The 12,183-nt window shown below is 50.3% G+C and overlaps 1 protein-coding gene across 1 annotated transcript; it reads right to left on the reverse strand.

Moving 5' to 3' along the window:
• Nucleotides 1-228: 228 nt before the first annotated feature.
• On the reverse strand, nt 229-11,961 carry MFSD13A (major facilitator superfamily domain containing 13A). Its single transcript, XM_043981734.1, has 9 exons — nt 11,850-11,961; nt 7,901-8,152; nt 7,398-7,480; nt 6,287-6,736; nt 3,831-3,951; nt 2,542-2,638; nt 1,734-1,905; nt 1,345-1,538; nt 229-1,143 (listed from the first exon to the last, which is right to left on the reverse strand). The coding sequence occupies exons 2-9, from the start codon at nt 8,063-8,065 to the stop codon at nt 887-889; spliced, it is 1,539 nt and encodes a 512-aa protein (XP_043837669.1). The 5' UTR covers nt 8,066-8,152; nt 11,850-11,961; the 3' UTR covers nt 229-886.
• Nucleotides 11,962-12,183: the final 222 nt, after the last annotated feature.

Consider the following 12,183-nt stretch of genomic DNA (forward strand, 5'->3'; position numbering starts at 1 on the left):
CTCGTCTTATTTTTTTGACAGCTACTGACTAAGGAAAAAGGCCTGGACAGGAGAACATCCTGAGTATGGCTTGAGCTTCTCAACATGGGTAGCTCCTTATGTGTCCTCCCTCTGCTCTGGTTGGTATTGTGTTCCACACTTCCCCTTGATCCCCTCAGCTTTGAGCCCTCATGCAGAAGTCAGTCACAAAATGCCTCTGCCCCCAACAGAATAGGCCTAAGGAGCAAAAATGATTTACTGGCTTTAATGAGTCCCTGCAAAATGAGCCCATCCCTGGGGTAAGTGGAGCACAAAGTAGAGAGGATCCGAAATGGCAAGAGTTTGGGGAAGGGAGGTGCCCACAAAGTGCCACCACCTTGACTTTCAGTCACAGGCCAAGCTCTGGGAGTCATGTAGGCCCACTGCACATCCTCAACCAGATTGTCCATACAGAGAACAGCTCCTCCCCCTGCAGCCTCTGTCCAGGCAGTCAGGCCAAGCCAAGCTTTGGACAGGGCCTGCTTTCAGTAGAGTGCTCCATTCAGTGTATATGGTGGGCACAGACTGGGGGGTGGGGCAGGGAGTGCAATCCTCCCCCACTCAGTCCTCCCCAATTCCTGATGCTTTTCAGCTGCTTAAAGCAGCTGGTGGCCATATTCTAAGGACCCACTTCATAGCCTTCACCCTGAGTTAACTGCCAGGAGTTGAGAGGAAGGATGGAGAATTGTGACCTCAGCATCTGCGTCCAAGGGAAAACCCTAGAGGTTTTGTTCCCCAACTGTGTTACTTCCTGCTGTACCTGAGAAACAAGGCCAGAGGAGAGCCTGAATGAGGAGGTGCCCGGCTCCCGGCTCAGGTAAGAGTAGTTGAGCACCCAGCACCATAGTCTGCCTTCCTCTGAGTCCCCTCAGACGGTCTTAACATCCAGAGCCCAGGGCTTGGACAGACTCTGGCGTTGGGCCTTGACCATGTGGAGGCGCCTCCCATGCAAGGTGAACTGGGACCAAGTGATCAGCTGCAGCAGCGCACACATGATGGGCACCAGCACGAGCAAGTAGAAGCATCCTTGACGTAATGATGATGCCCGAGGTGGAGCAGGGGGGTCCAACCAAGGCCTTGCACTGCCCACTGGGGTCAGCAAGGGCTGCTGGAAAAGGTCATGACCTAGAACAAGAGAAAGGGAATGTCAAGTCAAACTTTATCCTCCCTGAAGACTCTGCTTGGCATGTAAGAAGGAGAGGGCAGGGCTAGCCACTCCCTATCACCGATCATCCCCACCTAAAGTCTAACGGGCCTAGGAACAAAGGCCACTGGGAACCTGAGGGAGCTCCATCCACCCCTATTCTCCAGTGGCAGGGCACTTACCAGTATAGAAGCAAAGCAGCCAAGTGCCCAGCAGTGGGGCAAAGGTCTGGCCAGGCTTGGTCACCAAGGCCACCATCCCAAAGAGAAGTGCTGAAGCAGCCTGCTTCCGGCGGTTTAGCACCAAGTCCTCATCCACCAGGTCTGTGACCACCAGGGTCAGCAGCTTACAGGTGCCCTCTGTGAATACACGGTTGCTACGGATGGGTAGAAACCATGGCATCATTAGAAGGAAAAAAGGAATGAACAGGTGGTCTTGGGCTGGGAGTTGGGGGAAGGTGAATGAAGCTAGTGTGGAGAGTTTGTCAGGACTGGGATCAGCATAGGAATGAACAGTCAGGGGAACCATTCCGAGGGACAGCCAACATGGTCAGGAAGGGGTCCCTGTGTACCTGGCAATGAAGATGCAAAGGAGGTGGAGGTGGTCTGGTCCAGCCAGCAACATGAGAAGGCTGAGGCCCAGCTTGAGAAGGAAGAGCGCTCGGACCACTGCGTAAACACCCCACCTTCGGCACAGTGCCAGGAAGTAAAGGTTGTTGAGATGAGGAGCGATGTAGGAGACCCCTAGTGAAAAGCCTCCACAAGTTAGGATGAGCCAGGCTCAGGAAGCCCCCAAGGAGGCCTCTGGATAAATGATATCCCAGGTTAGGCTGGCCTAGGGCAGAGGCCCGGGCACTTCCCACACTCCTCCCCCAGCCTAGGGCAATAATGGCTCCTTGGATACTGATGGCCAGCCTTGACTTCCATGGACTGCAGGAGTGGCCCTCCCTGGCAAGACCACAGAAGCCTGGGATCTGTGCCCCATGGCCCCGCCCCAAGTCAAGAAGAGGGAAGGCGGGGCTTCAGGATGACTCCTCCCAGGCCTCTACTCAATCTTACCAGAGCCAAGTCCCTAACATGTCAACTAACTAACCCCTTTCCTGCCTTTCATCCAGACCTCATCCCCACTGAGAAGTGAAGCCAAGAGTCAGGGAGGATCAGGTTTAGGTGCAAGCTCCAATACCAAGTTCCTCCAAGAGATGAGACGTTCACCACCAAAAGGTCCCTCTCACTTAAGGAGGACCTCACCCCTCTGGGCTTGCAGGGCTTGAACCCCAGGTGTTAAGACATCTTGTCTGGGAGAGTTAACTTGTATTCACAGCCTGGAACTGGGCCCCCCTCCCCAACCCCCACTATCTATGTCCAGATCCCCCATCTCACCCAGCAGAAAGGAGCCTGTGGAGAGAGAGATCTGGTCCGACAGCAGGTGCTCCAGGAAGAGGGGGAAGAAGTTGCTGTTGAAGTGGCAGTGGAAGACCTGGAACCCAACAGGCACCATGAGGAGAAAAGCAGGGGCAGAAAAGAAGAGGTCAGGGAGAGAGCTGGGAGCCCCCCTCCCCAGACCAAGGCAGGCCCCCCAGAAGGAGCCCCAGGCCCGTGCTTAAAGGCAGTCATCACAGGAAGTGAACGCAGACTTTGAAAGGTCAGGCCCATCTTTTTGTAAAATGAGCCAAGTAAAAAGCAAAAAAGTCTTGATCAACTACTGTACTTTCATCCCTAAGGAAAAGGTTTAAATTTGTGTGAAACGGGGCTTTCCCACAACAGATGGAATCTGGGAACGGAAACTGTCCTCCCTTCTACTGACTAATTAAACTGAACAGTCAGGAAGAGAAAAAATAAAAGAGTCATGTGGTTTTTATCAAAACTGGCTAGTTTTTATTAAAGGACTTAGATGTTGGTGGAACAATGTAAAATGATATCAATATTTAAAAATGAGACCTCTAGGTTTGCACTAGGACCTGAGCTAAGACACCAGTGGTACTAGGGATGCAAGAGATAAACTCGAGCCCAACACCCCCAGGAAGCCCTGTGAGCACAGATGCAGTGGTGTAGGCCTGGGTGACCCGGGCTTCACTTTGTCCCCAGGTGGCCTGACCTAGAACCCAATTTTCATAAATGGAGTCTTTGGCACAGATTCCTGAGCTGTCAAAGTTTTGTCGGACTACAAAGTAGTGTGTCTACTCCAACCTACTTTGATCTCCTCTTTTAACAGAAAGGGAAACCAAGCCCTCAAAGTGCAGTGACTTGCACAAAGATTATGGAGTAAGTTAGTAGATCTGCTGGCTATCCGGCCAACACTTCTTTACTCTCTACACCACGGGGTAAATAAACCACGTTATAAGATTCAGAACTGGAAGAGATTTTAAAGATCATGGGAGACCAACTCCCTCAGATTCCACATGAAACTGAAACCCAAAGATGATAAATGACATTACAGGGAACATGGGTAAGTAAAGGCACTAGGATCTGAATCCAGATCTCCCCACAAATCCAACCCTCCTCCCATCCCAGGCTTCCTCCTCTACGCACATCAGTCTTATTATGAGGCTCTCCCCATAGGGCCACCCTTTCTTGGGCTCCACAGCCAAGCTGTCACCACAGGACAGGACGCAGCACTCACATAGGGACGAGGACATGGTAAGAAGAACAGGAACGATGCCCATATATACCTGCACCAAGTTCATGCCTACGAACCAGAGGAAGTTTCGGTGGCGTGCCAGCTGCTGCAGATACTCGCCCAATGTGACCCTCTTTTCCTCCTCATTTGCTGATGATTTCTCCACATCCGGGCTACAGAGACAGACAGAGACAGAGACAGACCAGGGCCTTGCAGCTCTCCTCCCACATCTTCTGGCTCCCTGGCTCTCTCTCCCTTTCTTCCTCCCACTCTTCCCCGCTAACTTACTTGCCTCCCTCTCTCCCCTTCCCCACCCTGCCCTATCCTCTCCTCCCTCTTCCCTTCTGAGCAATCTGTCTCTAGCCCAGCCATGGGTAGAGAATTAGAAGTCAGGCCACTGTGATAAGTGGTCAAAGGATAGGAACGAACAGTTCTTAAAAGAATGACAGGATCTTTCTTCACTGTATGAAAGATGGATCCAAATCACTAAATCAGAGAAATGCAAATCAAAACAACCGAGGTTTCACCTCACACCCAGCAAATAGGCAAAGACAACAAAAGATGGAACTAATCGATGTTCAAGGGACTGTAGGAAAGCAGGCATAATGATTCACTGTTGGAAGTGCTGTGAGTTGGAAAGAATTTGGGAATTATGCTTTAAAAAAGCCCTTTGGGGGCAGCTAGGTGGCTCAGTGGATAAAGCACGGGCCCTGGATTTAGGAGTACCTGAGTTCAAATCTGGCCTCAGACACTTGACACATACTGGCTGTGTGACCCTGGGCAAGTCACTTAGCCCCCAGTGCCCCCCCCAAAAAGACCTTTGACCCAAAGATTCCACCACTAGGGATATACCCCCAAAAGGGAAATCAAAGACAGAAAGAAGGGCCCCATCGATGCAGAAATATTAGCAAGACTTTTGCAATAATAGCAAGTCTTTTTGTGATAGCCAAGAATTGGCTATGCAGTGGTGAGACAAGTGGAACAGCTAGGTGATGCAGTGGCCAGAGTTCCTGAGTTCAAACCTGGCCTCAGACATTTACTATCTGGGTGATCCTGGGCAAGTCACTTCACCGTTTGCCTCAGTTTCCTCATGTGTAAAACGAGCTGGAGAAGGAAATGGCCAACCCCTCCAGTATCTCTGCTGAGAAAACCCCAAATGGGATGGTCACAAAAAGTCAGACATGACTGAAACAACTGAATGGCAAAAGCCATCCCATAAGGCATGGCTAAACAAACTCTGCTACATTAATTAATAAATGAGGGAATGTTACTGTGCCATAAGCAAGATTCAGAGAAGCAGGGGAAACTTTCATCAATTGGTGCAGGGAAGAAGAGGCAGGAAAACATACGCCACAACAATCGGGAGAACGAGAAAACAAAACCAAACGCTGTGTGTCATAATGAGCACATTTGGCCCAGAGAGGATCGGAACGAATGCGTCTCTTTCCCTTCATTACTGAGGTGGGAGTGCTGACAGCAGCTGTGCCAGCCAACTTCATGGAAGGACTTTCCTCCCCATTGTTTTCTTGCTTATTCTGTATTACAGGAGATGGCTCAATGGATGTGAGGGGTGCAGAAGGATATGTTTGGAAATGAATGTCACAGTGGGGCAGCTAGGTAGCACAGTGGATAAAGCACTGGCCCTGGATTCAGGAGGACCTGAGTTCAAATGCGGTCTCGGACATTTGACACTTACTAGCTCTGTGACCCTGGGCAAGTCACTTAACCTTCATTGCCCCACAAAAAAAAAAAAAAGAAAGAAAGAAAGGAAATGAATGTCACATAAGAATCAAACACATCGATTGCACATATATAACCTATATCAGATTTCTTTCTGTCTTGGGGAGGGAGGGAGAAAAATTGGAATTCAAAATCTTATAAAAATAAATATTGGGGCAGCTAGATGGTGCAGTGGATTGAGCACTGGCCCTGGAGTCAGGAGGACCTGAGTTCAAATCCGGCCTCAGACACTTAACACTTACTAGCTGTGTGACTCTGGGCAAGTCACTTAACCCCAATTACCTCACCAAAAAAAAAAATGAAGACTATTTTTATGTGTAACTGGAAAAAATAAACACTATTAAGATTGAAAAATTAATCTCTCATTTTGAAAAAATGAAAAAAGAATAAAACACATAAAAAAATAATACTCAAATAATGCAATTGGAGAAAAGAAAGAAAGAAATCAGGTCACTGACCCTGGAACCTCAGAGACAAGCTACCACCCATTTCTGAACTACACCTCCTCTTCAGCCCCACCTCTCAGCATCCTTGTCTTCCTTGAAGTTCAGCTCAGGGACCTCTTCTATGAAGCCATCTGTCAGTCCCTTGGCTGTTAACAGCCTCTTCTATCTCAGTTTACCTTATATGACACTTCCCTATGTCCACAAGGTCCCTCCCCAGTTGAACATAAACTCCTCAAGGTCACTTTCATTTCCGTATTCCCAGAACCAAGCAGGCCTGTAACGAACATGTGGTGAATCGAATGGGATACAACGGGGCACTTACCCTTCTGAGACTGAATGCAGGGCCCCCAGTGTCCTCCCCTCTGTCTCAAACCGCTGCCTCAATAGCCACGTGGCTCCAGTAAAGCCAAGCCCAGAGCAGACAGCCAGAACCACACAGAAGGCACGAAAGGAAGAGAAGTCTTCCTTGTTCCACACAGTGTAGGAGGCAAAGACGGAGAGGGAGCCAGCTGCACTGAACAGGGAGCAGTAGAAATTGAGGTGTGTTCGGCCGTGGGCAGACAGAGCCAGGTCAGCCAGTAAAGCATGGTGATTGAGGTCCACCAGTGTCAGGAAGCCATCATAGAGACACAAACAAAGCAAGAACTGCATGCCCGTGGGGGCCCATCGCACCCAGAACGCCAGGAAGGAGAGAGCCAGCAGCGGCCCATGCCGGCTGAGAGCCCGAAGCCTCGTCAGAACCACATCCTGGGATGGGATGGAAGCCCCTGCCCTGTGAAAGGACAGAAGGAAGCCTTGAGGATATGCCCTCCCTACACACACATGCCCACATCTCCTCCCCTCTGCCCTGGGGACAATTTACAGAATGCCAGTCCCTAAACCAGGAGCAGCCAGCCACGGCCAGGGCCAGTGCCCAGCATTCTCACATCCTTCCAGGCTTTTCCACCTGGAGAATCAAGGGTCCCATCCTATACTCTACACCCCTGCCCCTGGAGAAAGTGATGAGGGAAGGATGTAGGGAAGGGTTGGGGGACTAGAGGAAGTGACCAGTCACAAATGGCCCATTCTTGCCTTCTTCCTTCCTCTCCCAGATTCATCCTGGTAAAAGGAAGAAGAGACATGACTCAGAGGATTAGGGACTCACCCAGTGATGGGTCCCCTGATTCCTCTGGCTCCAAGTAACATGGAAGGGACCCTGGGCCCTGGGCAAGAGAGTGACCTCATGAGGTAATGACAACAGAGGTGACACAAAATAGTGGAGAAAGCCCTGTATGGGAAGCCACAGAAATTAGGTTCTGCCAGTAACTCATTGTGTGACCTTGGGTAAGTCCCTTTATTTCCTGTCTTGAAGCCTCAGTCTTCCCATCTGCAAAATGAAGGATTTGGACCCACTTCAAGTTCCAACAGCCATCTGTCCTCGCTAAACCACACACCTGGGTGCAGAGCTGAGGAAGACACGGTCACTGAGCCAGCCGAAGAGAGGGTCATTGAGACTGTTCCAGAGGAGAAACACCGTCTGCAAAGAGGGGCCAGAAAGAGCTGTTATGCTGAGAGCAATGTCCTAATGCAGACTGAGTGCTCAGGGCCAACAGGAAGATGAAGGGCTGGGAAGGGATACAGTTTATGCCTGATCACCCAGCACGGCCTGCCCAGCCACTGCAGGCTTGGGGGAGGAAGAAGCAAGCCAAGGGCATAAGCACCCCAGGACACTAGGGAATTCCCCCCTTTTCCAAGTTAAGGTCTCTTCCCAGTGATGAGATTCTAGGATGCTGTGAGGGGCTGTCTGCTATAATGCTCCTGATTAGGACCAGCTAGAGAGCCTGAGAGATGGGTGGTGGGAGGCCAATGGATGGAGCACCAGTTCTGAAGTCAGAGGACACAAATTCCAGTCCCACATCATAGACCCAGCTTGCCATGGAACCTGTGGGACACCTACCTCTCCAACCCAGAAGGCCAGCTTGTCAATCTTGTACACTGAAACAAACGTGTCCACGTAGTACAGCAGGAACACATTGTGTAGAATGGAGACAAAGAGTGACAAGGAACCATAGACCACAGCTGTGGGCAGCCTGGAGAGCCAGGCCAGGAGCTGACCTGCCATGGCCCAGGGCCCCAGGCCTCAGTGGATCAGGGATGCCAGTGTGCCTGCCTCCTTACTCCCTTTCCAGGGCCAGAGCATCCTTGCCCCCTGAGGAAGAACAGAATTAGTGAAGGCAAGCCACTGCAAGCCAGCTTTGTATCTGAGACTAATCAGTGTCCAGGGGGCTACCTGTCCACCGAGTGCCAGCGTAGCCTTAGCCATTCCCCATTCCCCATTCCTAATTGCTTGATGATAAGCAGGGACTCTCTTTTTCAATTCAGCCAGCATTATCAGTCTTCCGGTCTCCCCCAGTTCAGAAGCTTGGAATCATCCTCAAGCCCTCACTTCCCCTCACCCCACAAATCCCATCAGACCCCTCCACATCTCTCCCAATTGATCCTTGTACGCTCCTCATGGGGCAGACCCTCTCTGCCTTCTGCTAAGACTCTAATAGCCTCCTAATTGGTCTCACAGCCTCAAGTCTCTCCTCATTTCACGACATCCTCCAAAACAGCTGCCAAAGTGATTCGCTTAAGTTTTCACGGTCTTAGGGTAGACATCTCCCTAATTAGCCAACAGGTTTGAGGATAGTCAGCTCTCCTAAACCTAGTTTAGCATGTCTGCGGACATGGTTTAACTGGGTGCTGCATTGGACATCTTAGAAAATGAAGGACCACCGACAAGACAACATAAATTTGTAGTGTACCAGGTCATCACGGTTCTGTGATTATCTTCCAGGCCTATTTAGTGGCATATGAGCAGAAACAAAGTAGCCAGATGATGGGACTAATACAGGGTTGGAGTTCAACAAAATGGGAGTGGTTATAGGACAAGAAATCTGTGAACTTTTAAATAAATTTCATTTTCTTTTGGAAAAAAACACAGTGATTCCCTTAAACACAAATCTGACCACTGTCACTCTGCTTTTCAAATTACAGAAGCGCCCCCCCCACCACTAAAAATTCTCTGGGGGCTTCCCATTACCCCTGAGATAAAAAATATAAACTCTATTTGACTTCATGGGCAGCCAGGCAGCCCAGTAGATAGAGTACCCAGCTTGAAGGCAGGTAGATTCATCTTCCTGGGTTCGAATCTGGCCTCAGATATTTACTAGCTATGTGACCCTGGGCAAGTCACTTCACTCTGATTGCCTCAGTTTCCTCATTTGTAAAATGAGCTGGAGAAAGAAATGGCAAACCCCTCCAGCATCTCTGCCAAGAAAACCTCAAATGGGGTCACAGAGTCAGACATGACTAAACAACAACAAATTTCACTTCTAAAGACCTTCACAATTTGGCCCTACTTTTCCAGTCTCATCATATATTACTTCCCTTCCTAAACTTTATGGTCTAGCCAAAGTGGACATCACTGTTCTTCTCAAATGGCACTGCGCCTCCCATGCATCCTGCCTCACCGCACCCCCTTATCCCCCCAGCCTTAGGTGTGAGTGTTAGTTATCTGATCTCATTCTCTTCTAATTTTTTTAACCAGCCAAGTGTCAGAAGACAATAGAACCAGAGCTGATAGGGACCCTATCAGTCATCTAGTCTGACCCCTCATTTTACAGCTGAGGAAATGAAAGATCTAAGAGATTACAAAGGTCACAGGGAGTCAGGGGCAAAGTCAGGATTCAAACTCAGGTCCCAGGCTCCAAATCCAGAGTTCTTTCCAATACACCAAGGCCTCCTTTGAGATTAAAATTAAATTTAGGAAGGAATGGAGGAGAACCATAGCTTTCAAGGTAAACAAGGCACTAGGTTTAGGGTTGTTTTGTTTAGGCTAAAGAAGCCCAAACACTAATCTCTCTCCTATAGGGTACCTCCCAATCCTAGAGGGAAAAACTGGGTAGAATCCTTCACTTAAACATCCCTAACATAAACTCCCATAACAAAGGATCTTCTTAATAGCCTGGCGGACACCCAGGCTCCACCTCCCAATAAGAATGATTACAAAGAAGCAGGAAATACTTCAAGAGAAGGCGCCCTTTTCCAGCCTCATGATTATCAGGGGATGAGGAAGAAGTCTTAGGGTTTGCTTTGTTTAAAGGAACAGTTGAGTAAAGTGGGAAAAACCCTCCTACCTCCCCTCTCTCCCCTACTCCAGGAAACGACATCCTATCTCTGGTCTTTGCATGTCTCCCCATGTCTGTGCCTCCGCCTCCTAAAAGCCCTGCTTCCTTCAAAGCCTCAGCTCAAGTGCCCATCTCCTACAGGAAATCTATATTAAAGACTCCATAGCTAATGCCTCACCTCCTGAAGTTACCTTGTACTAGCTTTGGGCACATTTTTATTTCTTTCTTTCTTCCTTTTTTTGGCAGGGCAGTGGGGGTTAAGTGACTTGCCCAGGGTCACAGAGCTAGTAAGTGTCAAGTGCCTGAGGCCGGATTTAAACTCAGGTACTCCTGAATCCAGGGCCGATGCTTTATTCACTGCGCCACCTAGCTGCCCCTGTATTTCTTTATGAGCTAGGTGGTGCCATGGATAGAGCCCCAAGTCAGCAAGACCTGGATTCAAATATAACCCCAGGCATTACTAGCTTAGTGACCCTGGATGGAAGTCATTTAGCTTGTTTGCCTCGGTTTCCCCAATTGGGGATAATGACAGCACCTACCTCTGAGGGTTGTTGTGGCATATAGTAGACATATAAGTGCTTATTCTCTTCCTTCTCTTATGTATGAATTCTCTCCTCGATAGAATATAAGATCTTTGAGGGCAAGGCCAGTTTCTCAGCATCCCAGCCACTAGAGTGCTTGAGGCATAATAGATACTTAATAAACACTTATTGAACTGCATTGAGCTTCTCAAAGACCTCAACAAGTATGGCAAGACCCTACACCAGACTGGGGTTTAGCACCTGCCTTCAGGTCTCCCCAGCCAGCTCCATCCTGTGTACCTTCTCCTGCCCAGCTGAGCAAAGAAGGGGGCACTCAGCACCCACCATCCCTGAGGATGGATGAAAGAAGGGGTTTTCATGATCACCACTCACGGGGTAGAAAACTTGCGCTGAGGGTCCATACAGAGAGAGGAGAAAGGGAGGGAGGGGAGAGGAAATAAAGAGAGGGAAAGGGAAAAGGTGAGGGGGGGGGGAGGAGACAGGAGAAGGTGGGGAAGAGAGGAGAGGGAGAGACAGAGACAGAGATCAGGTAGGAGAGTAACCCTCCCTCCTGGGACCCCTCTCTCTAAGACAGCCACTGAAGTGGCATCAGAGGGGTTTCTAGGACCACCTCCCCCCCCCCCATCTGCCCCTGTCCTCTCCCAACCCTAGACACACTAGCCCACGGAGGCTCACACCTGTTTGGTGAATAACAATTCACGTTCACATAAGCCCTTGGCAAAGAGCACTGTGTCTCTACTTGCGGCTACTTTTCTAATTCCTCCCTAAAATTAATCTTAATTTCAAAGGAAGCAGTGGTGGGGTAGAAAATCCCTGATAAATGAGCAACGGGAGTGTTATCATCCCCACTTTACGAAAGAAGAAACAGGATCAGGGAGGTTATGAGTCACCCCTCCGGCCCCGCACAACCCCCTTAACGAACCCCAGTCCTGGGGGGTGTGCATCCCTTAGCCCAGGAGCCCCGTCCTGCCTCCAACCCGATGCCCGTCGCAGCCCGTGCACCGCCGACAGCCAGGACCTCCATCACCAGGGACCCCCCACCCCCAACCCTATGCCTCCACTTCTCTCCCCACGTTTTCATGAGGGGGCCCCCGGAGCATGCCGTTCCCCGAGCGGCCGAAGCCCGGAACTCAGAGTAAAGTAACCCCCGGCCCGACCCAGCCGCGGTCCGGGGACTTCTTGCCCAGCTCACCTCGGCTATGCCGATCTCATCAGATGGCTCGAGGGGTCGGGGAGGTGGGGGGGGGGGGGGAAGGCAGGCAGAGGCTGCGGGGGCAGAGCGCCTGCGCGCAGCCGCCCCCCACCACCGCAAAGCCCGCCCACCCTTGGCTCAGCCATTGGCTCAGCGCCACCTCGGTTCCGCCCCCCTCGAATTGCAGGTTGGAGCAGGTGACTGGTTGGTAGTCGCTGCCGCCGCCATCTTTAATATGGGCACCTGCCCTAGGTGGCCTGGCATGTGAAAGAGATGTCAGTGTAAAACGGCATTTGTGAGGGTTGTGTCTTTTTGACCTACTCTGCAGTAACCA

This window comes from Dromiciops gliroides, chromosome 2 (genome assembly GCF_019393635.1).
Source record: "Dromiciops gliroides isolate mDroGli1 chromosome 2, mDroGli1.pri, whole genome shotgun sequence".
Classification (NCBI taxonomy): domain Eukaryota; kingdom Metazoa; phylum Chordata; class Mammalia; order Microbiotheria; family Microbiotheriidae; genus Dromiciops; species Dromiciops gliroides.